At 36.1% G+C, this 27991-nt stretch overlaps 1 protein-coding gene and 1 non-coding gene across 6 annotated transcripts in view; both read left to right on the top strand.

Moving 5' to 3' along the window:
* CDKAL1 (CDK5 regulatory subunit associated protein 1 like 1) overlaps positions 1-27991 on the top strand; it is a 579065-nt gene that overhangs the window by 426193 nt on the left and 124881 nt on the right. For all 5 annotated transcript variants that reach the window (XM_061147519.1, XM_061147518.1, XM_061147516.1 and 2 more), the window contains one exon: positions 13476-13656. In XM_061147519.1, coding sequence (XP_061003502.1) covers positions 13476-13656 — 181 coding nt within the window. The remainder of the gene's footprint in view (positions 1-13475; positions 13657-27991) is intronic.
* On the top strand, positions 12608-12714 carry LOC133060064 (U6 spliceosomal RNA). Its single transcript, XR_009693726.1, has one exon. It is a non-coding gene; the product is annotated as a U6 spliceosomal RNA (small nuclear RNA).

The raw sequence follows: 27991 nt of genomic DNA, 5'->3' as shown, positions 1-27991 counted from the left end.
TCAGAACAGAGATTACTCGTTAGTGCATATAAATAAGGGGCTTCCCAGGTGGCACAGTGGTAAAGGATTCATCTGCCTGTGCAGGAGACACAAGAGACACGGGTTTGATCCCTGGGTCAGGAACATCCCTTGGAGTAGGAAATGGCAACCTGCTCCAATATTGTTGCCTGGAATATTCCACTGGACAGAGGGGCCTGGGAGGCTATACCCATGGGGTCGCAAAGAGTTGAACACAACTGAGTGACTGAGCATGCTCACACACACACACACACACACACACACACACACACACATATGAATAAAGCCTATTACTTTATTGAAATTTTTTGTTCATCACCCCTATCTTTTTTCCGAATTCTCTCTTACCCGTCACCTTTAATTCAATGGGCACCTTTATTGAGCCTCAGCTATCAGTAAAGCTGCTGCACCCTTGCTGAAGAGTATGAGAATGTGACTAACCCCATCCTAATTCCACCAGGTGCTTATGATTTACTGGGACACATAAGACAAGACAACCAATGTGAAAGATGCCAGGTGCCATCATAATCTGGCCTTCACAGAGGTACAAAGTAGGAACCAGGGAGTCGAGATGCTGAGAGAAAATCAGAAAATATTTTGTCTTAGAAATGTGTCATGAGGGATGAATTATACAGATAGGTGCTAATTGTACACCAGGATTCCTTAAGGAGAGAGTATTCTGATTTGAACTGTATCAAGAGGACTTTGTTGATAATGAAAAGATTGATTTGGGCTACATTTTGTAGAGCATCATATGCCCACTGACACCTCCTCCCTGCCCCCACCCCATCCCCCAGCCAGTTACCCTGGAGTGTTCCTGGGAGTACTTACCAACAATTAGACTCATCAGTTTGTTTGGTTGTTTACAGTAGCTGCAAGTAATACATATTTTTGGCTTTGTGATTGCAACCATCACAATTGCTCTCTTCTTGTAGCCAAAGCAGCCACAGTTGACATGGATATGAATGAGTATGGCCAAGTTCCAATAAAGCTTTATTTATAAAAATAGGCAGTGGCCAATTTTGCCCCACAGGCCATAGTTTGCCAACCCTTGATCTGATTTTGAGAGTAAGCAAAACAAAACAGGAGTTCACCCAGTGAGGGATAAGGAAAGTGTGAATACTGCTTCTGTGTTTTGGTTTGACGGCTTTTGGCATGCCCCCTCTGTCTGTATTTTTCCAGTATTACTTAAGATGCTGTACCAATTGCAGTTTAGGATAGCATAAACTTGAAATGTGACATCTCTGAGTTCTTTATGATCACAACACTTCTAATAAAAGTAGAAATTTGTCTAATTTCTCATTTGTAGTTGACTGGATAACATAGTGATAACACAGTTCTATCACTAAAGCATTTTATAAATCATTCCTCCCGAGCCCAGTGCTCAGTCACCTTCCAGTCATGCTCTCCTATTGGAGAACGCTGTGCTCTGGCTCTGAGTCTCTACAATTTCAATAAGTGATTTTTTTTTTCAAAGTTTAATTTAAAAAAAAATTAAGCAACTTGCCCAACTTTGTAGTTTTTGCCCTGTCCTGATATTCATTTAATTGGTTCTGCTAATGTGAAAACCCTTTCAAATATGAAAAAAATAAAGCAAGAGAGAAAAGTTGATTATTTCTGTAATTGGATTTTCTCTTGAATAAAATGATTTTACCCACTTTATCTTTCTGACTTAAGGGATGGGGGTGGGGGACCAGTTTTCTTTCATATTGTAGTCAGAAGCAGACAGAAGGTTTAGTCTGTTCCAAGGTATCAGAATAGTGTATTGGTTCTGGTTGTAATTAATTACCGATGCTGAATATACCCTGGCCCCTGCTTTCATTCCCAAATCTAAATTTCCACTGTGTGCAAAATAATTCCATCCAGGAAGAATTCTAATTACTTTAGTAATTATCGTCTTATCTCTAAATGGAATTCAGACATTTGCAGCAGTTTATGAATGTTAGAAATGTTTCATTTCCTTTTCACCTTGAGTAACAGAAAAATACACATTACAGAATCTGGCTTCATTGAACCTTATAATTCACGTTACCATAGAAACAGAAAAACTCATATAAGAATTGTGTTAACAGTAGCATAGATAGTAAATACCTTCACTTTAACCAGCAATATCATAAAATGATTTTAATAAAAGATGTGTAAAACTTGTGTGAAATTTAATATGGTTCCTTTAACTATTATAACAATATTATCCAGTTTGCTTACTTTTAATTTTTAAAGCAATATCTTTGGTCTTATGTAGGGCTTTGTGCTTACTCCTACATATTTGCTGTGGAAAGCAAGCATGGTGTTACAGGATAAAAAACTTACTTAACATAGTATTTATTTAGTTTTTAGTTAACTGTCATGATTCATTTGATTTTTTTGCTTGAAGCCAAACTGTATATTCTGGATTTAAACCAGGTTTAGAAATGTAATGGATGACACTAAATTATTTGGTGTTATGCATATGCACAGCCCCATCTTTTTTTTTCCCCCCTATTTACCAGCTACTTTTCTTTCTGAGTTTCAGAAACACTTCTGCCCATGAACCTGATTAGTTTTTACACAGACATTTAGTAGTCTTTTTTTTACTATTTAATTTTTTTTCAGTTTTTAATATTTTTTAATTGAAGTATAGTTGATTTACAATGTTGTTATACATATGTACAGCAAAGTGATTCAGTTATACATATGTACTTTCTTTTTTGTAAACATTCTTTTTCATTGTGGTTTATCATAGATATGGAATATAGTTCTCTGTGCTATCCAGTAGGACCTTCTTTATCCATTCTCTCTCTTTATATAAAAGCTTACATCTGCTAACCCCAACCTCCCATGCCATCCCTCCACCAACCCATTTCTTTTTAAATTCTGATTTAAAAATTTTAATCCATTTTAAATCCTGATTTCTTAGAATTTCTAGAAATTTGCAAAGCTTTAACAGATTATCTGTCATTTTATCCATCTTCCTTTGCTTGTCTCATGTATATTACTTTTTTTACTTCAAAAAAGTAAAATTGTACCAAATTTCAACAGTAAACATCTGAATTTTTTTAAGCTTATCAAAAGATTTTATTACTTTCAAAGAGAAGGAATAATTTTAAAAACTAATTACTGCTAGCTGCTCTTTCTCAGAGAGAGACCTTGAAAGTCTATCCCTGATTATAAATATCACTTAAAATTACTATGTGAATTATATATTAGCATGTAGATTTTGGCTACTATTGAAAGTAATTTCTTCAAACAAGCAGATTAAACTGCTCTCTGAAGGTCAGGAATTTTATATGTTCTGTTTTGAAAAAGATCACAGCTATTTATTTGTAGGAATACATTTATGTTCTTACTGTATTCAGCTTCTTAAAAAACAGGGTTTAAGTTTTTCTAAACCTATGTTTTTACCATTTATTTGTAATTTTATCCTCAGGGAATGTGGTCTGTGTAAATGTGATCTCATTAAGGTAGTAGAATATGAACTTTGATGAGTTTGATTGTTTTGATCAGTGTCCTTCCATACGGAAAAATTTTGCAAGCTTTTTCTAACAGAGGATAGTTAATAAACCCAAACATTTCAGCCTAATCAGTGCTCTTTCCACTGCTCTTCTCTGGTGATTATAGAGGCATTTAAAGCCTAAATGGTTACCTGATAATATATACTTTTTTATCTTTATCATCACTCATCAAGAAATAGGTAGATATAATTATTCCTATTAACAGATGGTTCCGAGAAAGGAAGCAGTAATAATATCCCTAGAAAGAAATCATATTTTAAATCCAAACAGATTTGGGTCTCTAGCCCCAGTTTCTAGCCACTCAGTCATAGATTATCTTAGTTTTCTGAGCCTTGGGTCCTTCTTTCACAAAATAGAGATGACAACACATCCCTTCCTGGACTGCTGTGACGACCAAGTAAAGTGATGAGTATGAAGCATTTATAATAGCAGCTGTTGTACAATACGTGCTTAATAGATGCCAGCTTGCTTTTGTGTTCCTTAAGAGACTAACAGAAATGGGGAACAAGACCATGCCAACTCCCTTGAACGTGGACTCGTCTCCTTCTGGTACACTTAGGGCCCCTATTTCTGCTCATGTTTCTTCTGAATCTGATAGTGTGGGTAGTGAAAGTGAAAGTAGCTCAGTCATGTCCGACGCTTTGCGACCCCATAGACCATACATACAGTCCATGGAGTTCTCCAGGCCAGAATACTGGAATGGATGGCCTTTCCCTTCTCCAGGGGATCTTCCCAACCCTAGGATCGAACCCAGGTCTCCCACATTGAGGGCAGATTCTTTACCAGCTGAGCCACAAGGGAAGCCCAAGAATACTGGAGTGGGTAGCCTATCCCTTCTCCAGTGGATCTTTCCAACCCAGGAATTGAACCGGGGTCTCCTGCATTGCAGGCGGATTCTTTACCAACTGAGCTGTCAGGATAGTGTGGGTAAGTGTTAGTAAAAAATTATAGCAGTAGTATATGCTGAGAATATAAAAGACTTTAAGAGTTGACATGCCATTATTAGTTTGGTACTCGTCATCACACAAAAAACTAGAAGATACTGACATGGTGATGTGATTAAAGTATAAATATGTATGAATATGTGTAAACTTGGAAGAAAAGTTATGACCAACCTAGACAACATATTAAAAAGCAGAGACATTACTTTTCTAACAAAGTCTGCCTAGTCAAGGTTATGGTTTCTCCGGTAGTCATGTGTGGATGTGAGAGTTGGACTATGAAGAAAACTGAGTGCTGAAGAATTGATGCTTTTGAACTGTGGTGTTGGAGAAGACTCTTGAGAGTCCCTTGGACTGCATGGAGATCCAACCAGTCCATCCTAAAGGAGATCAGTCCTGAATATTCATTGGAAGGACTGATGTTGAAGCTGAAACTCCAATACTTTGGCCACCTGATGTGAAGAACTGGCTCACTTGAAAAGACCCTGATGCTGGGAAAGATTGAAGGCGGGAAGAGGGGACGACAGAGAATCAGATGGTTGGATGGCATCACCGACTCAATGGACATGAGCTTGAGTAAACTCTGGGAGTTGATGATGGACAGGGAGGCCTGGCGTGCTGCAGTCCATGGGGTCACAAAAAGTCGGACACTACTGAGAAACTGAACTAAAGTATAAAGTATAAGAAATTCTAAAATACTCTTAATACTAACAATTTCTGGCCTCAGCACAACCTGACAAATGTCCAAAAATATCTAACACAGGAATTACACCAGCACTGAGTTTGTTTCTGTAGTTAATTATGTTAAAACCTATTGCACAAATAAAAACTGGTCAATAGAAGTTGATAAACTAAAAGCAAAATTAAATAAGTAGAACTTAAAATATCTGAGCCAAGTTTCTACTTAGAACGTAACTTAACCAGCAGTTCTGTACACAATTTTCTGTTTGGTAAGGTTAGCTCAAATATGTACATAAGTGTGATCAGTACCTAAGCGACACAGATAAGAGATAAGACTGACCCTTCCTTTGCCATATAGTGGAGTGGGTAGTTGTTCCCTTCTAATACTGGAGTGGGTAGCCATTCCCTTCTCCAGGGGATCTTCCAGCCCAGGGACTGAACCCAGGTCGCCCTCATTGCAGGCAGATTCTTTACCAGCTGAGCTACCAGGGAAGCCCAACAATACTGGAATGGATAGCCTATCCCTTCTTCAGCGGATCTTCCCGACCCAGGAATCAAACTGGGGTCTCCTGCATTGCAGGCAGATACTTTCCCAGCTGAGCTAGCAGGGAAGTCGTACCATTTAGTGATTCTGTGACTGTTGGCAGTGTCTTCTACCTTTCTGAATTTTATTTCGCTCATGTTACTTTCCTTTTCATAGGGACTAAATAGACTCTACCTTACATGGAGGTTATATTAAACAAGATATTTAAGTTCACATATTGCCTATTACTTAGTATCATATGATATATGATGGTTATTGTTAACGTCTCTCTGAGGGATTAGAATAATACTGGTTAAAACGTCAGCATGTACTATCCTAAAGCAGCTAGTATATGTACTGACTCATTAATCCTTTTATCTGGGAATACGTTCTCTCTCCTCATTTTATAGAAATGGAAACTGAAGCATCCTAGTACTAAATAAGTAACTTGCCCAAAAGCTTGCAGCCAGTTAGTAGCAGAGCCCCTCAGGGAAGATTTTTCTCCTAGTCACCCATGTTAAAAGATTAGGAATGGATTCCCAAGCCTTCTGTTCTATCTTTGTCCTAGTGACCCATTTTGGCTTTTCAGCCCTTAGCTAAATGTGTCAGGGATTTTTCTGTTTTCAGTCCAGGTCCTTTGAGAACTTTTTTGTAAATTTATGGAAGCAAATTTAAAGCTGCTGAAAATTTTTTTAACTTTATTTGAAGATGTCATACTGTTTCTCCCTAAATTTCCTCTTTCAGTATGAAGAGAATGACTCCTTGTTGTCATAAATCAGTAGTTGGGAAATAAGTTCAAGTTTTCTTCCTTCTAGTCCTTCGTGAAAGCAGGCTCTGAACATAACTCCCTTTTAACCTTAACTTTACCTTTTATTATCTTTGCCTTTTCTCCTCTATTTGACCGTATTTAACTCTTGGGCTATGCTCTGTCAGAGCGTGGCTAAGGACTTCTTAGAATAAAGTATATTACGGAGAATTCCGTAACTGTCTATCTTCAGACGGACACTTTTTGCTTGGGTGTTATTTTTTCACTTTTAAGAGGGTTGTTGTGGGTATAATTCGGATGCCATCCAGTATGCACCCAATGTAAGTGTGTGTTTGAAGATTTTTAGTATATGTATACATTTGTGCAACCGTCATCAGAACTCAGTTTTAAAAGTTTAGTTATGACAAAGATTCTCTTAATGACTACTTGGAGTGAATCCCGGCTCCCAGCCCCAGGCACCCACTGATCTGTTTTCTGTCTCTTTTGCTTTCTGTCTCTGTTTGCTTCTTGAAGAAATTTCACACAAGTGGAAACAATAAGTAATCCTTTGTCTCCCTTCTTTTACTTAGGAATGTTTTCAAGGTTCATCCATGTTGGTGCATGTATCATTAATTGGTTCTCTTTTATTTGTAAATTTTCATTGTATGCATATCCATTTGTTTATTCATTCACCAGCTGATAGACATTTGGACTGTTTCCAGGTTGGAACCATTATGAAGAAAGCTACTGTAAAAATCTATGTACAAGTCTTTGTGTGTGGACGTATGTTTTAATTTCTCTTGGTGCATAACTAGAAATAGACTTTCCTAGTAACACTAAGTGTGTTTCTAGCTTTTAAACAATTGCCAAACCATTTTCCAAAGTGTGTCACGTTAAATTCCCACCTGCAATGGGTTAAGGGTGTAAGTTTCTCAATATGCACACTGATGTCTGCCGTTTTCCAGTGTCTTTTCAGTATAGCTATTCTCCTGGGTATGTGTCATCTTACACAGTTTTACCTTGGGTTGTCCAAATTACTAATGATGTTGGACAATTTTTTATGCACTTTTTTATACTGTCTGTGTATCTTCTTTAGTGAAGTGTTAAAAACCCTTTGCCCAGTGTGCAGTTGTGTTGTCTTCCTGTGTGGATGAGCCAAAAGAGTTCTTAATATATTTTGTGTACAAACTGTACAAATCTTTTTATCAGATATATGATTTGTAAAGCTCTTCCCAGTCTGTAGCTTCTCTTTTTTGTTTTCTTAACAGTGTGTTTTTCAGTCAGTTTATCCAGCTTTTCTTCATAGATTGTGCTTTTGGTATTGGTGTTATAGCTGATAGATCTTTGCCTTACTCAAGTCTCAAAAAGTTTCTTCTGGAAATTTAGTAATTCTAGCTCTTAGATCTATATCTATGATTCATATAGAAGTACTTTTTATGTATAATGCAAGATAAGGGTCTAATAAGTTCTTTTTTTTTTTTCTTTTTTGGCATATGGTATGCAATTGCTCCAGCACCATTTACCAAAAACACTGTCTCTTGCCCTTGTTGAATTTCATTGGCTGTTTTGTTGAAAATGAACTGTAAATTTATGGGTGTATTTTTGGACTCTCTCTGTTGTTTCTCTCACTGGTCTGTCCTTATACTGCTACCATGCTGTCTTGATTACTGTAGTTTTTGTAGTAGGTCTTTAAGTTGGGTTTATCCATTCCACTAACTTAGTTCCTTTTCAAAATTGTTTTGGCTATCTTAGGTCCTTTGCATTTTCATATAAATTTTAGAATCAGCTTGCTGATGTTTTCTATGGAAAAACATGCTGAAATATTTTGATGGTGGTTGCATTGAATCTTCCGTCAATTTGAAGAGACCACCCATCTCAACAACAGTAAAATCTTCCAATCCATGAAAATGATATTTTTCAGTTTATTTAACTACTCTTTAATATTGCAGCAAATTTTAAGAAACTCTCTGTAAGTTATCTGTTTTTATGCTCAAATGTTTTCTTAAGTATTTTTATGCTAATGTGAATGAAATTCTTTTCTTAATTTAATTTTCTCATTATTCATTTAATATATAAAAATACAATTGATTTTTGTATGTTAATCTTTAGCATTAGTGAACTCATTTTTTCTAGTAGATTCATTAGATTCCTTGAATTTTCTACATATGAGATTATGTCACTTGCCCCCAAAAAAACCTTTTCCTTTTCAATCTATATGGTTTTAATTTCTTTCTCTTGCTTTCCTTCCCTGAATATATGTTCTGCTCCACTGAAATGCTGAATTGAAGAAGAACAGAATTCTTTGCCTTGTTGCTGTTCTTAATGGAACAGCATTTAGTATTCTACCAATAAATATGATAATAGCTCTAGACCTTTATCAGGTTGCAGTAGTTTCCTTCTGTTCTTTCTTTGCTGAGAATTTTTATCATGAATCGAGGTTGGTTTTGTAAACTGAGTTTTCTGCATGTACTAAGATCACCATGGGGTTTTTATCCTTTTTTCTTTTCATATGGCTTATTTTGTTAATATTTGCGTGTCATACCAACCCTTGCATTTCTGATTAAAAACATAGTCATGATATAGAATGCTTTTTATGTATTTCAGTACTCGGTTTGCTTATATTTTGTTAAGGATTTTTGTCTCTGAGTTCATGAGGATTATTGGTCTGAAAATATTAATATTTCCATCACTTTCTCTGTTTTTTCATATAGGCTCCATTTGCTGGACTTGTAAAATGAGTTTATTTCTCATCTGTTTTTGAAATCATGTCTAGGAATTCCTGATTATCCAGTGGTTAGAACTCAATGTTCTCACTGCCACAGCTCCAGGTTTGATCCCTGGTCAGGAAGCTAAGATGTGGCATGCCAACTGGCCAGAAAAAAAAAAAGAAAGAAAGAAAGAATCTCTGTAGAATTGGTTGTATTCCCTCTTAAATATAAAGTCATCTGGACTGGGTTGTTTTGTGTTGTTTTCTTTGACAATATTTTAACTTACAGGTTGGATTTTTGTAGTAGATAAAAGGCTGTCCAGATTTTCCTGTCCATTTTTATAACTCACATCTTTAAAAGAATTTGCCCATTTCATCTAAGTGTTTAGTTTCTTGATACAAAATTGTTTATAATACTCCCTTAGTGAAAGTGAAAGTTAGTGAAAGTTAAGTCACTCAGTCGTGTCTGATTTTTTGCGACCCCGTGGACTGTAGCCCACCAGGCTCCTCCGTCCATGGGATTCTCCAGGCAAGAATACCAGAGTGGATTGCCATTTCCTTCTCCAGGGGATCTTCCCGACTCAGGGATCGAACCCAAGTCTCCTGCATTGCAGGCAGACGCTTTAACCTCTGAGCCACCAGGGAAGCCCATGATATTCCCTTAGTATCCTTTGAATATTGATAGCATCTATAGTGCTGTCTCCTTCATCATGCCTGAAGTTGGTTATTTGTGTTTTATATTCTCAGTCTACTACTAGTTTAGTAATTTTATTATTTTTAAAGATACACCCTTACTTGTGTTGTTTTTTCTATTTTTTTGTTTCCTTCTATTACCTTAATTAGTTTATTTGTCTTACTTTGGGCTTGATTTGCTCCTTTTTAAACCTCTTAAGATGGAAGGTTAGATTATTGTTTACCTCTTTCTAACACATTTAAATTGATTAATTTCTTTCTAAGCACTCCTTTAGCTGCATCCCATATATTTAGATATGTTATATTTTTATTTTCATTCTAGATTTTTTTTCTCTTTCTACTTCTAAGTTAGTGTTTCCTGAAAGTGTGGACTGATCGTCCTAAAATTAATCTCCATAAGATGAAAAAATAATTCTTTTAATCATGTATTTTGTTTATGCTTAATAATTTTAATAGGTCTGATCCTTTTTCTAATCCTTTTTACCACTTTGATAAATAGCATGTGTGTTAGTCTTACTTTTTTCACATGTGGAATTTGAAGCTCATAATTTATTGAGACCTAAAGAATGATATAGAATCATCCTTCTTATACTTTTGCTAATAAAACACCAAATTGCAAGTGAAAATATTGAAGTGAATTAAAGCAGCACATTTTTTGTAGCATTTCAGATATAGTATGGAGTGTATATTTGTACATATTTTCAGTCAGTCTAAATAATAAGTATTTTAAAATATTTGGAGTCTTCTTAAATGCTGGCCTACCTACTATATAGGTAGTATTCTCTTCACATGCCCCTGACTAATTTCTCAGAACTAATCATAAGATCAGAGCAGAGGCATAGTTTGAAATGTTCTCATTAATTCCATTCCCAAGTTATTTAATGAACCTTTTTGCAAGTGAATAACTAGTGTAAGTCGGGAAAAATACATCAAAATTTCTCTTATTTAAGCTAATTGAACATTTTCATCATTCTTTCAGAATTAATACTATATGAAAATGCAAATACAGAAGGTCTTCTAGATTTTAAAAAGGCTTAACAGCGAGTAATTATATTTATTAGACTCACAGTTTCAATAAATTTGTGGAAATGGTCATTTAAAAATATTAGTATTTTAAAACTCATACTGTCTCAAAAAGCAGCATTTACTCACAATTAGCATTAAATATTTGCATTAATATTCTGTTTTACGCCCCTTAAAAATTCCTAACAGACTCTGAAATCATATGCAATTAATTTAGAATTTGGTCCACTTCAAACTTGTTTGATTTTTCTCATGTACTGAAGAGAATTATTTACTAAGCAATTAACAGTGTAAATATCAGATTTTTTTTTTTTTTGGTTCACCTAAGGAGCCCAGTTATTTTGAAGAACCTAAGTAGAATGATTTGCATATACAAAATCCATGTATAGATGAGTTTCAACATTAAGGTGTAGTCTCTAGTTTGAAACATTTTATGGGTAGTCAGTTTATGTTGTTATATACTTTGAAACTTAAATTGCATTTGCTTTTAAGTACTAACTTAGGTCTTTCACTAATTCATAGTGTCCTACCCTCACCTCTGTTATTGGTCAGCTTTTTTGTAGATTATCAAATGTATTTATGCATTGAATACCCTCTTCCTTAACATTTATGACAACTACTGTAAAGCTTTGTCTTTCCTTTTTGGCTATGGACTTGAAGGCCAAAGTAAGCAGGTGTTGCATCATACTGAACTGAATTACACGGGATCAAGAAGGATGCTGGGTGAGGGGGGAGGAGCAGTAAGGTACTTTCCTTTGGGAATGCCCCACAGTCTAGTGCCAAGTTCATTCCAATTCATAGCCTAGGACAATAGCCAATTGTCTTTGTCACTGCAGTGTTTCACAGGCAATTTCTCAGGTTTTTTTCCCTCTAATTTCCTAGGGAGATGGACTCGTCTCTGTCATTTCTGCTGTGATCTATTACTTTTATTTTTAGTTGTGGATTTCTTTTGTTCAGAAGTAGTTTTATGTCAACTGTAAAAAAAATTGCTAATTGAAGTTATTGACATAATTTTATTTCACATGCTTTAGTAAGTCTAGAAAACCATCTTTTTATTTACAACTTACTATTAAAGCATATGTTTTTTATGATATTTAAAAATAATTTTTATAATTACCCTTAAAAGAAAAAATATTTTTATGTCACAATAAAAATTTAAAAAAATTTTTTTCCAAATAAGCTATTTCATTTTTCTCTGCACATTTTGTCTCTTTTTCTGTCTAGCAGCGCATAGAAAAGTTCCAGACGTTGGAACTTTTACTAATTAAAGTTCAGCCAAATTAATAGCTGGGTGAGACTAAGCAGAAAGCAAGAAACATTTTTAAAAACGAATTTGTCCTTCTTTCACACAATATTGTAGCATACTTATGGAGAAACTCAATAGCCAAAGAGAAATGACTGCCAAGAGGCTAACGTGAAATTTTTAAAACTTTCAAAATAAAATGAACACCCTAAAAACATAAAAAGTTAGGGGGGGCCCATGTAAAAAAGTTTGCATCAGAGTAAATCTGGAAATCTCATCAGCATCTTGCTAGTTAAAAAAAAAAAAAAGAACAACACAGCATTCTGATGGCTAATACTTTTTATTTTGGAGTACTATGCACAGCCACACTATTGGTCAGTTGTGTGGATTAAGATGTTCAGAGATGCTAAGACAATAACAACAAAATTTCCCTGCCACTCTTTTTGATGAAGCTTTTGAAAGAATACTCCAGCAGAGTTAAGGAGAACAGAATAGTCAAGTATTAGGAAGACATAGGATCCAGGAAAAAAAAAGGTGATTGAGTGCTCGCTTCGGCAGCACATATACTAAAATTGGAACGATACAGAGAAGATTAGCATGGCCCCTGCACAAGGATGACACGCAAATTCGTGAAGCGTTCCATATTTTTCTGAATGGCAAAAAAAAAAAAAAAAAGGTGATTGAAAAGACAAAGGAACCACATTCAGGAATGAGAGCTGGTCCATTATGAAAGCAACTCATGCTTCAAGAAAGTTAGGAATGGCATTTCCAGAGAGAAAAATGGAACCGGTGAATTATATGGTACTTTGAGAATTTAGAAAATAATATTGGATTTTGACAGAACTGATGGATCTGGAAAACATTTAATTAAGTATATAGAATATTAAACATTTTTTTAAAAATTAGGCAGTTATTCTACAAAAAATTAAATGTGCAAAAGAAACCCTATTGATAGTATACCAGTTGACTGTAGAGTGAACAATATCTTAGCAATTATACCAATGGAAATACCATTAATACTGTTAATTTAACTAAAAGTTGAGCACTGATTATGTTGGGAAGAGAAGGATATAGTAGTTTAAAGAGCTAAATCCTTGTTGAAGTCAACAGATGCTGCCTAACAATCAGTAAATCTAGAAATAGCAGAATAAGCATCAGTATTAAAATGTAAAAGAAAAAACAAACATCTGAATTATTAAAAAAAAAAAATAGGTACTTTTGGGGAATGGTAGGGGGCCATGTTTTTTATAAAATTTTGCTATTTAGGGAATTTTAAAACTCTTTGCAAACGTCCCTTTCCTAAAAATAAAATTTACTTTTTAAAGGAATATTGGTATTTAAAATGTCAGGGAAGTAGAATAATTATGGATTGTAGTCAACTTTGTACATTTTTGTCTCATTATTTTCTAGAGTTCCTGGAATAACTATTGCTACAGATATCATCTGTGGTTTTCCTGGAGAAACAGACCAAGATTTTCAAGAAACAGTGAAACTTGTTGAAGAGTACAAATTTCCAAGTCTCTTTATTAACCAGTTTTACCCAAGACCAGGAACTCCTGCTGCAAAAATGGAACAAGTTCCAGCACAAGTGGTAAGACACTTTTCTTGTAAGATATTAAATTTAGCCAGAAGCTATAACAATGCAGCTGTGTTGCCAGCCTTCACACAGCCAGCTCATGGTTTGACCCTTAAGTTACAAATTATGGAGTGTTTGTTCCCAGCTGGGGTCAGGGGCAGGGAGACCTTAGTACACTAAATGACCTTAGGCGACTAAAATGTTACCTTTTTTTTTTTTTCCTCTTGGGGAATGAGGGTCAGATAACACTGGGAAAAATTTTTTTTAATTTATATTTAGTACTAACTATATTTACAAGATAAGTCCTTGGATGTTCGAAAAGAAGGCAAAATTTAAATATCTGTGAGTGAAGGAGGCTTCCCTGCTTCATAAGAGCGGCTTTTCATAATGTGTTGCTTACTGGGGAGTCCCCTGGTTTTTCTCCCTTTCCATAGGATAGATTTGATGCTGTCTTTCTATTTTGGATGTGGTATTGCTTTCACAATGAACCTCAATTTCATCCTTACATGTTCACTGATGTATTAGAATAAGATGACATGAAATAAATGTGAAAGAGCTTGAGATCCAGGAAAGGCAAACTGTTTCCCAGAATGCCCCAGAAATTAATGGCCTCACACAATTTCTCACACAATAGGCCAATTTCAGTTAAATTCATTGGCTCAAGATGAAAAAATATTAGTAAGCCTTAAGAGGAAGTAGAATTTTTTCAATGAAAATTTTCTGCTTTGTTTCTGATAACTAAAACAAACTGTGTGCTACCATTAATTTTTCATAAACATAAAAAGAAATCAAATGAACCTTGCTTTTTATATCTAAATTATAATTTTTATTGACACATAATATGCATACAACAAAATTACCTCCTTCCAGCATGTGGTTTTTTGAATTTTGATAAATGCATTCACTACTGTAACTGCACCTACCATCAAAATACAAAACAGTTCCATCAGATCCCCTCAAATTCCCTTTTACTTTTTTGTAGTCATCTACTCTCTCCATCCCCAGCTCCTGGCAACTACTGTTCTGTTGTCCTTAAATAGTCTAATTCATTCTTTTTTAAATTTCTTAAATTAAAAAAAAGGTTTTGAACTATGAAATACATGCAGAAAAGTGTGTTTCTGGATGTTTTCTGTTCGCCTCTTTTCTGGTTTCTTGCTGTTTGTGGTAGCGAGGAGCGAGGTGAACAGCAGCAGGGGCATGTTTGGTCCCTACAGAAGTAAAGCTGCTGTCCACCCATGGGGCTGCTGGAAATGCAGGCTCTGAAGCCCCACCCCACCGCAGACCTCCCCCGTCAGTCTTCATCTCCAAGTGATTTGTGTGCACATTAAAATTGTGGTCTTGGAGAAGACTCTTGAGAGTCCTTTGGACTGCAAGGAGATCCAACCAGTCAATCCTAAAGGAAATCAGTCCTGAATATTCATTGGAAAGACTGATGCTGAAGCTGAAACTCCAATACTTTGGCCACCTGATGCCAAGAACTGACTCATTGGAAAAGACCCTGATGCTGGGAAAGATTGAGGGCGGGAGGAGAAGGGGATGACGGAGGATGAGATGGTTGGATGGCATCACTGATGCAATGGACATGAGTTTGAGTAAACGCCAGGAGTTGGTGATGGACAGGGAAGCCTGGCGTGCTGCAGTCCATAGAGTCACAAAGAGTCAGATACGCCTGAGCGACTTAACTGAACTGATCCTAGTTTACCATTACTTTACTCTACACATGGACATCACCAGATGGTCAACACCGAAATCAGATTGATTATATTCTGTGCAGCCAAAGATGGAGAAGCTCTATACAGTCAGCAAAAACAAGACCAGGAGCTGACTGTGGCTCAGATCATGAACTCCTTATTGCCAAATTCAGACTTAAACTGAAGAAAGTAGGGAAAACCACTAGACCATTCAGGTATGACCTAAATCAAATCCCTTATGACTATACAGTGGAAGTAGGAAATAGATTTAAGGGACTAGATCTGAAAGACAGAGAGCCTGATGAACTATGGACGGAGGTTCCTGACATTGTACAGGAGACAGGGATCAAGACCATCCCCAAGGAAAAGAAATGCAAAAAGGCAAAATGGTTGTCTGAGGAGGCCTTACAAATAGCTGTGAGAAGAAGAGAAGCGAAAAGCAAAGGAGGAAAGGAAAGATATTCCCACTTGAATGCAGAGTTCCAAAGAATAGCAAGGAGAGATAAGAAAGCCTTCCTCAGCGATCAGTGCAAAGAAATAGAGGAAAACAACAGAATGGGAAAGACTAGAGATCTCTTCAATAAAATTAGAGATATCAAGGGAACAAAGATGGCAAAGATGGGTTCAATAAAGGACTGAAATGGTATGGACCTAACAGAAGCAGAAGATATTAAGAAGAGGTGGCAAGAATACATAGAAGAACTATACAAAAAAGATCTTCATGACCCAGATAATCACAATGGTGTGATCACTGACCTAGAGCCAGACATCCTGGAATGTGAAGTCAAGTGGGCCTTAGAAAGCATCACTACGAACAAAGCTAGTGGAGGTGATGGAATTCCAGTTGAGCTATTTCAAATCCTGAAAGATGATGCTGTTAAAGTGCTGCACTCAATATGCCAGCAAATTTGGAAAACTCAGCAGTGGCCACAGGACTGGAAAAGGTCAGTTTTCATTCCAGTCCCTAAGAAAGGCAATGCCAAAGAATGCTCAAACTACTGCACAATTGCACTCATCTCACACGCTAGTAAAGTAATGCTCAAAATTCTCCAAGCCAGGCTTCAGCACTATGTGAATTTCAAATCACTAGTGTGATATCACTCAACATGAAATTGGAAAGAGAAACACATAATCAACTCTTGTGAACTGGTAAAAAGCCTGAGCAAACCAAAATTCTTTGGTGGTTACCAGGGCCTTTTCTTTATGGCAGGTTTTCAACTTTTAATTTTTGTCTCTGCAAGCTCATGAAAACCCTTAAGGCTCTGCATAGTTACTCAGCCTCCTAGCCTTTATTTGGCTTCTCAGGCTCCCATCCACTGCTTACAAGTTGATAAATACCCAGAAGGGAAAAGTAGATTCAATACTGAGCTTTTCTCTAGGATTTTAATTCCTCAGGTTCTCACTGCCTTGATAGCTTTTTGATGTTGAAACAGTACATATTATAAATTTTATTCACCTTTTCTAACTTTTGTTGGCAAGATCACTGGTCTGATACAAGCTGGTTTGCCTTAGCCAGAAGCAGAACTCTGCATAAAATCAGCTTTCAGATGCTTTTTATTTTGTTCTTTCATCTTTTACACATAACCCCTTAGCATCTTCCTTACATTATTAGACTTCAGTCATCCAGCCCGGGCATAGCAGAACCTTTTTTTTTTTTTTTTAATGACTTTATATATTTTAGAGCAGTTTTAGATTCAAAGCAAAATTGAGTAGAAGGGACATAAAGTTCCCATATAGGCTGCCACATACACATGCAGCTTCTCCTGATACCAGCATCGCACGCCAGAGTGGTATGTTGGTTACATCATTATCACCCAAAGTCAGGAGCTTATATTTCATTTCACTCCACATTCTGTGGGTTTGGGGAAATGTGTACAGACATGTAACTACCATTATAGTATTGTACAAAATAGTTTGATCTTCTGTACAAATCCTCTGTGCTCTCCCTTTTCATTGTTCCCCTGCCCCTCAATACCACTGATTATTTTTACTGTCTTCATAATTCTGCCTTTTTGACTGTCATGTAGTCGGGATCCTAGAGTATTGTAGCCTTTTCAGATTGCCTTATTTCACTTAGTAATACACAGTTAAAGTTTCTCCATGTCCTTTTATGGCTTAATAGCTCATTTCATTTTAAAACAACAGAAAGTCATTGTCTGACAATTCTGGATACTAAAGCCCAGAGGCAGGCCCCTGCTTCTCTGGACCACACAGGAGAATCCTTCCTTGCCTCTTCCTGGCTTTGGGTGGTTTCTGGATCGTCTTCCATTTGCTCATGGCTAATGATCTGCCTTCGTGTTCACGCGGTGTCCCTACATGTCTCTTGCCTTCATATGGCTGTCTAGCTGTAAGGGCTCCGGTCAGAACAGGCTTGGGACCCACCGCACTTCTCATCTCAACTTCTTATATCTGCAGTAACCCCCTTTTCAAATAAGGTTGTGTTCTGAGGTTAAGGGGTTATGACTTCAACATACAACACAATCCACAGCACTTCTCTAAATTTCTGTAATTATGCTCTAGGTGAAAACTGTAGCCTGAAAGACTTTCATCTTTATAAAATTCAGAATCTTAAATAAAGGGAATTAAGTACTAATAATGAAACTTCAGAGACTTTCCATCAAAGAGAGGATGTATCATGTGCCTTGAATCTCATCGGTTTTCTTAAATTTATCAGAAATTAACAATTGTCTACTCTAAAGTAGGTACTTTATGAAACTCCTTAGTAACTAGACTTCACTAAAGCAAAACACTGCTACCAAATACTTAGATAGCAAATTCTTCTCTAATTTGTTTCCCATTTCCTTATCTAAAAAATCAGTGATGAAAATAGGCTCTAACCCATACTGAAAGAAAAAATAACAGTTACTTTCAAACAACACTTTTTATCCTGTCTTTAGAATGCCTCTTGGAGAAAATATGTTGTTGCCTTGAATATATTTTATTTCCATTAAAATCAAACTCCCCAAATGTTCTTTCAAAAGGTCAAATTTGCATGTTTATATTTTCTATTTCATTGAGTCTTCATTTATTAGTCTTCATTAATCTTAAGTAATTCTATTAGTATTTTAAAAATTGTGGCTGAGGTTCTTAGTCTAACTAGAAAAGGTAACTTAAGTTGAAAAAGTCCTTTGATTCTTAGCTATCATTTCCAGACTTTCTTTTTAAGAAAATTTTGATGAAGAATAAATAATGAAACTGTAATGAAGTCTGTGTTTTAAGAGGCCTATGACTTGAAAAAAATAATTTTTAGGTGACAAGACTAGCTTTGGAATGTTCATGTTGGTTTAAAACATTACCTTGTAATATTAAATCCACCTGCTTGCTTGTCTTACATCTGGAACCTGAGATAGAGATAATGTCTTTAGATCTATGTTAGCATAAAATACTCATAACTCACTCACATGCAGTTTCTAGTACATTTACCCTAGGGAGAACACTTCTTCCTCATCTCTGAAGAGTGTAGGTGCTTGTTTCTGAGACAGCTGCAGGGCCATCCTTGGGGTAGATGAAGGTAGCTTTGCTGAAACTGGCCCTAGTGGATTTCGCTGAGGGAGTGAAATTTTGCTGGAGGTATTTCAGATCAGGGCGAGGTGACCACTTGGAATAGATGTCAAATAAGAAATGTTCTTAAATCATATGCAGATTTAAGAACAGTGACATATAACTGCTCTCCCAAATCTAGCTGCCTATGAATTCTTTCAAAAAGCAGAATGGAGAAATAAAGCAGATAGAAAAGAACTTTGTCACTTTCTGTAAATGTTTTTAAAACTTGTCGTTGTTTCTGAATATGATGTAAAAATTTAACAGCTCAATATTTTAGAGAATCTCAAGTTGCCATAATGGAAGGAATTCTGATATTTTTACCTTGCTTGACAGCATAATTACATTATTTACACAGTTTCTGATTTTCAAATTAAACTTTTTTCTTTGGGAGGAGAGGGAGAAGTAATTTCCAGAATTTTTATACTCTAGATTGTTCATTGTATTTTATTCTAAACCAATTTCCAATCATACCCCAAGGCAAGCCCTTTTTCTCATGGTCTTTTTCATTTGATTGATCTTTTCAGAAGGAATATTTTGGGTTTCTTAAGCAATTAATAGCATTTGGTTCCTCCAGTGGGTCTTTTAAGTTTCTTTTTTCTGGACATGTCATATCTCTTTCTCCTTCCATTTTTGGTAGAGTTTTTAGCCTGACAATAGTTTTGTTTTTATATATTTCAGTAGATTACTTAGAATCTTTTATGATGACTCTATAGTAACAGTGAGAAGTATGAGCTAGATTTTCATCCATATCGGTGGTTGGGACACCCCCACTCCAGTACTCTTGCCTGGAAAATCCCATGGATGGAGGAGCCTGGTAGGCTGCAGTCCATGGGGTCACGAAGAGTTGGACACGACTGAGCGACTTCACTTTCACTTTTCACTTTTATGCATTGAAGAAGGAAATGGCAACCCACTCTAGTGTTCTTGCCTGGAGAATCCCAGGGACGGGGGAGCCTGGTGGGCTGCCGTCTTGGGGTCGCACAGAGTCAGACACGACTGAAGCGACTTAGCAGCAGTAGCAGGTGGTTGAGAATCACCAACCTTGTATGAGTTTTAATACAAATGGTATTTATTTAACAAATGGAGAATCAACTTGAACGGTCTCTAAGGCCCCTTGAAACTCCTAATTGTCTTTGATTCTCTATCATTTGATTTTAAGGCCACCATTCAAACCAATATTTAGAAAATTTGGGTGCTTTAGTTTCCTAGATCATCCACTTAAATATGTTTTCTGCATTTCCCTGTTCTTTCACCTTTTACTTTATTATAAATCTGATGACTTTTTGTTTGTATAATCAGTTAATTAAATGGCTTTTTCTTGCATATAAACTACTAATAGTAAACATAATAATTAGTTTTTTGTGGGGACTTGAAATGGTAGCAGTAAGACCAACTGTGGTAGAGAAAATAGTTGGCTCTCAAAAATGTCCACAGGCTAATCCTCAAACCTGTGAATGCATTGCCTTATAGAATTAAAAGGGCTTTTAAGATGTGATTAAGTGAAACCATGTGAAATGAGTGGGCTCAGTGTAATCTCAAGACTTCTTCTAAGAGGAAGGCAAGAAGGTTAAACCTAGAGAGAGGAGATGTAAGATCAGAAGCAGAGATCAAGTAATATGCTTTGAAGATCAAGGACAGGACCATGAACTAAGGGATGCACATGGCCTCTAGAAACTGGAAAAGGCCAGGAACAGATCCTCCCCTAGATATTCCAGAAGGAACACAGAATTGCCAACACCTTGATCTCAGCCCATGAGACCTGTTGTAGGCTTCTCACCTCCGAAACTAGGAAAGAGGTAGCATGAGTGAGACCACTGTTCATCTTTACTGCCATAGGTGGGCTTTTGTTTTTTAAGGCGATTGCTCCTGATTCCTCTTGGCCTGAATCATTCTCCAAACAATCCCAGCCCGCCCTCAGTGACTCCTCACTGCCCCTACCTTGCTTTCTGCACTCTGAATCTGTCCTTTTGCCTCCCTGCCTGCCACAGAGCACTGCCTGTAAGTCCTGATGTGACGTTAATGAACTAATTCCATTATCATGTAAATCAGTTCTCATGTAGTCAAGCCCACAGGACTAGACATACGTAGACTGCAGCTCCAGGATGGAGCCATGTTTTGCTCAGGATGGTAAAGGTAAGAAAAAGCACAGATTTTTGTTAGTACCCGAAACCCTTTCATATGACTCTTCTGTTAAATACAAGCCATTGTAAGAAAAAATTAAAGATGGCCATACTTTAGAACCATAGTTTGTCTTGAAAATCTTAGTATTTCACGTTTTCTAAGATAACCCAAGTTTAGGACAGTGAAAAGTCAGATATGATTTGAGAGCCTTCAGTTCAGTGATAGCAGTCTGAATTTGTACTTTATAGTGACCTCATAGAAAGTCTTCTTTTTTAACCTTAGAAAAAAATGCATTTGTTTCTTATGATTTTTTTTAAGATTTGTTGCTTTCATTTTGGCGTTTATTTTTAGTCTGCTTATTTTATGAATTTAGAATTACCAAAATAGTGGGAAGGTATATGGTTATAAGTTTTCTCTCAGATGCTGAATAATTGTGGGTCTTCGGACTGAGAAGGACTGAGTGATTTTGTATTAAATAAAGAGAATATAAATTCTATCCTTTGCAAAGTCATCTTTATTATATTTTAGTCTAACTTTTTTTCAGTGATGATTACATGCTTTGTTTCATATAAGTTTCAGAAAAGTTGGAAAGATATACATAATTCTTTTATGCCTTTTATATGAATTTGATTTATTAAAATTGTAATATTCAATTTGAACTCACTTTTATTACCTTAATAACAATTTTAGAACTGAGTAGACGCTTCAAAGTAACTTCTAAAGATAAAGAACCTTAGGATCTATCCTGTTTTTTGTTCTTATATTATTTTTTCTGTGATAACTATAGTTCATTAATAACTCCATATTATGACCTTCCAAGGGATTTATATGTGTAGTTCCAAGTATCAGAGCTAATGTTAAATGTGTATTTAGGTCAACAGAATATATTTGGTAATTTAATATGACACTCTTATCTAACTTCTGCCTCTTAGGATCATGTTTATTTCATAATTAAGGACTATCTTTATTTTTGCTACTCATAATAAAATACCTTTAGCAAAGTGGTATGCAAGATTAGAAGATATATTGGCAGGGAAAAGAATCTTCCATTGTTTGAATATTAATATGTGCCTGAATCATATAGTCTGTATTTTTCGTGTACTTTGTCCCATGTTATTCTTCCAACAGTACTTTTAGGTGTTGTTTCATACTTTAGGGGTGAGTTAGGTGAGACTCGGAGAAGTTAAATAAACTCATCCATGGACTTCCCTGATGGCTCAGTGGTAGAGAATGCACCTGCCAGCTCAGGAGATGCAGTTTCAGTCCCTGGGTCAGGAAGATCCCCTGGAGAAGACAGTGACAACCCACTCCACTGTTCTTGCCTGAAGTATCTCATGGACAGAGGAGCCTGGCGGGCTGCAGTCCACGGGGTTACAGAGTACACGACTGAGCATGCACGTACACATAAGTGACATGTCTGAGACTCCATTCTTTCTGACTCTTGGCTCCATACTCTTATAAACAGTAAAATAAGTATTTATCCCACAGATTCAAAATAATTTTAGGAATATTTTTACCAAAAAGTGTTGGTTCCCAAAGTTGTTTTTCTATCATAGCAGTGATTTCTAAAAATTTTTATTTCTTAAAAACGATTTTAAACTGGTAGAAAAGTTGTATACCTCCAGTATAGACTTTACCCAGACTTATCAATTTTTAACATTTCCCTACATTTGCTTTTTCTCAAGAAACAGACATTTAGACATTGGCTTTTCCTTCTAACCTACAATGGAATATAATCTGAGAAAATATACACACACACTCACAAAACTGACATCATGCTGCTTTGCCCCTTAATATTTAGTGTGCATTTCCCAAAAACAGTTTCTTGGTCACAATATTTTTATCAAATTCAGGAAACTTAACAGTGATACAGTGCTTTCTTTAATCTACAGTTCAGATTCCAATTTTGTCAAGGATCCCGACATTGTCCTTCATAACTGTCATTTTTCTGATATGGGACTTGGTTCAGAATCTTACATTTAAGCTCTTTAGTCCTCTTTAATCAAGATAGTTTCTCAGCTTTTCTTTATATTTCATGGTGTGTCGACACTTTTTAAGAATAATGGCCAGTTATTTTATGGAATGTCCCTCAATTGGGGTGTGAATTTTCCTCCTGTTTAGATTCGTGTTACATATTTGGCCCTGTTTAAGTAAATAAATGATGTTATGTCCTTCTCAGCGTATCATATCCGGAGACACATAATGCCTTTCTGTCCCTTGCTGGTGATCATGCGGTTAAGGTGGAGTCTGATTTTCTCCACTGAATACTTACCTATTTTTAGCAAAAGAATGTTTAATCTCAAGTATTTAATAGGATCATAGACTGGGATAAGAAAAGAAAAGGCCTTGAAAACTCAAAAATTTTAGTGGTTTAATTCACACTTTCAATTTTATGTTAGCTTGAACTGCCATACTGATGTAATCAAAACAATTTTTCATTTCTTAGTTTTAATATATTCTAAATCTTTGGATTTTTTCTATCAGTTTTTTAATCCTTAGAGTACAGTTGTTTTAAACAAGCTACTTTTTCTGTCTTTTAATTGAAGTATAGTTGCTTTATAATGTTTTAGGTGTACAGCAGAGTGATTCAGTTTTGTGAATGTGTATATTTGTGTATTTTCTCAGAATATATTCCATTGTAGGGTATTACAAGAAACTGAATATAGTTAATGGGTGCTATGCAGCAAATCCTAGTTGTCCATCTGTTTTTTTATTTAATGTAGTGTATATCTGTTAATCCCAAATTCCTAATTTATCCCTCCCCACCCCTGAACATGACACTTTAAATTGAGTGTGCAGTGACAGAGAGGGGAAACTAAAATTGGAAAGGCAGAAAAATTGTTTCATTGACGTGCCTGTATATTTACACAGCAAATAAGCACATGTAGAACTTTCATTCTTAAAAATTGTGCATATCAAAAACTTGTGTGGATCAAGAGGAGCTAGGAAAATTCATGGATCTTTAACATTTGGAGGGATTTCATAGGTCATGAGTTAGATATTTCTCTTGAAATACTGTGATACTTACCAACTCTGTTGGAATATACTCAGTGTCAAAGTTATAACTGTTGGAATAAGAAATATTTTCCATGTATCTTTTATTCCTTTACTGTCTTTCCTCTTGAACTTTATTATCGGTGAAATGAAAAGGTATCCTCTCAAACTACTTTCTGAGTCATTTTAACTTATTATTTTAGGACAAACAAATATAAAAAGGTGGAGGGAGAATTCTGTATGTAAATTCCATGGCAGAATCCAGTTACTGTTGGTTCTACTTGAAATCAAGCACAGAAACATGATTGAGATCACTGGGGACATTACAGAGTTAATGAAAAGATTCAGTAATTGATGGATCTCTTCCCAACTAACTTGATATTAAGTCTTAGAGAGCCCAGGAGCTCCAAGACCCCCCAGGGAGCAGCCCTCTTTATTCAGATGCTATTAAAATGAAAATCAGAGTGTTCTTCAAAGGTCTAGAAAGGTTATCCAAATGGATAATTTGTCAGGTACCTGAAATCCTATTCCATTAGAGAATTTAAAGACCACTGTGAAGTAGTTTAATTTGATTTCATCTTCTATTAGTGGCCAGAATTATACAGGGACAGATTGGAAGATGGAAAGAGGCTCTCTGCTGGCACCTCGCACCAGTATAACGTAACCACAGCAGTCAGAGTGCCCATAATGACCAAAAACATGGTGCCAGGGAGTAATTTAAGTCTCTTGATCCCTTTGGAAATTGGATCTGCTATTTTTAAAAATATAGTTAAAACTATAGTTAGGGTCAAAAAAGTCAAAGTGTTAGTCTAGGTCTCTAATTCTAGGTCAATGGGTCTTAACATTTTTTGAGAATTTGATGATACATATAAATATAGTATTTACTACACATACATACATGCATATATATTCATACATGTGCATTCTTTCTAGAAAAAAAGCAAATTTTCCTAAAAATCTTAATGTTTTTAGAGTATATAGATATCCTTAAGCCACCCATGATAAGGACCAATGTGCAGAGTAACCTGACTGGCCTACTGTTGTCTCTGTTGACTTCCTGTCCACAGTTGGACATTTCCTCAGAGATGGCAGGTGCCAACAGTGAATGCTTGCTGAATGGATTAAAAGATTAAGTGTAGACTAACCACATGATTGCTGAAGAAGTCTCATAAAAACAATAACTTTGATATCTAGATTCTTTCACGAGGAAAACATACTTGAACATATGGTTAGTGAATATGCTTCATATAAACCTGACAGAGAAAACCAAGTCGAGAACAAAGATAGTACAGCACTTCTAGAAACTGGGTTTATAGAAGTCTGAGATAGAATGAGAAAGAGACCCCTCTAAGAGTCATAAAATATGACCTGAAACTGGAAAAGAATCCACTGAAGCAGTTTATAAATGGCACTTAAATGTAACTGAAACAACGCCCATGATCTGTAGGTTAAATGATTGGTTGGATTTTTGTTGTTGTTGTTTTGGGTTTAGGGGATGTGGAAGTTCTATCAGAATGTAATCATCATTTATAATGAAAACAGTGCAGCCTGATTCCAAACAACCAACTTACTTCATCATCTGCATTTTGGGGGAGACACAGTTCAGTTCCTGTATCTTACACTTAGGCAATCAAAGAAGATTACTAAACAGCTGAGGAACGCCACTAACTAACATGAAGAATGGGGCTAAAGCAAACAAAGAGAAGTGGGATGAGAAAAAGGGAAAAAAATAGACACAGGACTATGCAGAAGGAAGAAAGCTTTAAAAAAAAAAATCCTTGATATTCTCAGAGAAATGAAAGAAGGTATTGTATTCCTGAAACAAGATCAGACTGCCAAAAGTAAAGATTTAGAGAACAAGAATAATTCTTGGACATTAAAAGCATGGTAGCAAAGTGAAAAATTCAGGAGAGTTAGAAAATAAAGTAGAGGAAATCTCCAGAAAGTAGAGCAAAAGGAAATGAGATAGCAGATTTACTCGGGAAAGAAAGGAAAATTAAAGAACCAATCCAGAACAGGCTAACATTCAAATAATAGGAATTCCAAAATAAGTAAACAGAGAAGGATGAAATTATCAATGAAATAAGTCAGGGATATTTCCTATGACTATAGGACATGAATTGCCAACAGAAAGCCATCATCCCGAGCCCAGCAGTATGTATGAAGACTAGACCTATACTAAGACAAGAAACATGATCCAAGTCACATTAAAAGGATCTTTAATCAGAATGGCTTCAAACTTTTTAATGGTACCCAGAAAACAAATGATGCCGTCTCAATTCTGAAGTAAAATGCTTCCCATCCTAGAATTTAATATCTCACCAAAGTATCAATCAGGTTCCAAGTTACCTCTTTTTCAGAAAGCTTTTAGAGAATTTCTGGGCATCATCAAAACAACGGAGTATACTGAGAAAGGATTTAAGATAAAGGAAACAGAAGACTCAACACAGATGAGAGGCAAGCAGAATCTCCAAGACTATGGTTGAAGAGAGAGCCATGAATCAGAAGAGCTTGGAGAACAACCAGACTAAACATTTAGTCTGAGGGAAAGACTTCAAGAAGATTGAAAGGATAGACTACTTCATGTGAACGAATTTCTTGAACGAAGACTTAGATAAGTGGAAGGGAATTGGGGATTGAATTAGCAAATGCATAGAAGATTAAGTAAGTGAGAAAAATGACTTTAACTCCAGGAAAAGAAAATATACATGAAAGGAAATGTGATTGTAGTTGTTACACAGCCAGATGCTGAATGGCATGTGTATGATATCATCGTATCAGGAAGTGGGGGTAGGAAACATACAAGTAAATAGGGGGAGGGAAAGGTGTGAAAGCTTATGTCCTATAGTGAAAGATCCATACATAGTATTTAAGACTAAAAAGTAAGAATAGTAATAAAGACATGTTACTTACCAATATGATGATAAATAGAGTAAATACTACCGAGGAAGCAGAATTGGGAAAGGGCAGCTGGGAAGTGTGTTGAGGTTGGCTCTTTCAGATTAGATGCAGGTATAAATGATTTTTTAAAACAACGGAAAAGAAAAGCAAATGATGGGGAGATTAGGATTGAGAGAGTTGCTAAAACCAAACAACACACACAAAAAAGAGATTACCCCATCACTGCAAACTCTCCAACCTAGGAACTTGTCGAGGTACACGTAAAAGCCAAAGAAGAGGCCAGCGGTGTTGAAGAAGAAAAAGAGTTATAAAGAATGTATAGCCCTCTCTACAACAAATAGGTTCATAAAGAACTTCCAACATTGCTCTGAAATTTAAAAAAAAAAAAAAAAATTAAGCTTATGGTCATTTGCTGTTGGTAATAGAGGAAACCAGTTTATCCAGTCACTGGGTGACGAGACGGAGGTTGAAAGTTGCTTAGTCGTGTCTGACTTTTTGTGACCCCATGGACTATACAGTTTGTAGAATTCTTCAGGCCAGAATACTGGAGTGGGTAGTTGCTCCCTTCTCCAGGGGATCTTCCCAACCCAGGAATTGAACCCAGGTCTCCCACATTGCAGGCAGATTCTTCACCAGCTGAGCCACCAGGGAAGCCCAATTGCTGATAAAATGCTTGGAGCATTCAGTAAATCTTTGAGTAAATGGATAAATACTTATCACTGTATAGTTATGAGCACTTTGAACATATATAATGCACTATATAAATGTCAAAAAATAGTGTTTGGACTTTGACATAAAAGTTACTTTAAGCCTAACTCTTAAAAATCATCATAGTCAGCTAGTTTATGCAGCTTTTTCTAAGACACTTGTAATTTTGCATTGTAAATGTGCATGTGTGTTTACCTACAGGCCTTTTCTTTTTTTTTCACCTTAGGATCATCTCCCAGTGAAAAAGCAGAAAGCACACAATATTCACAATAAGTAGCTATCAGGGTCTTCTCCCTTAGCTCTTCCTCTTTGGAGACAGAAAGATAGGTAAGAGATGAGAGATTGATGAGGGTGTGAGGATGTGAGAGTGGTTCCCCGAGGCTGAGGAGGGA

This window comes from Dama dama, chromosome 7 (genome assembly GCF_033118175.1).
Source record: "Dama dama isolate Ldn47 chromosome 7, ASM3311817v1, whole genome shotgun sequence".
In the NCBI taxonomy this organism is placed as follows: domain Eukaryota; kingdom Metazoa; phylum Chordata; class Mammalia; order Artiodactyla; family Cervidae; genus Dama; species Dama dama.
This window is presented reverse-complemented; position numbering and strand designations above follow the sequence as displayed.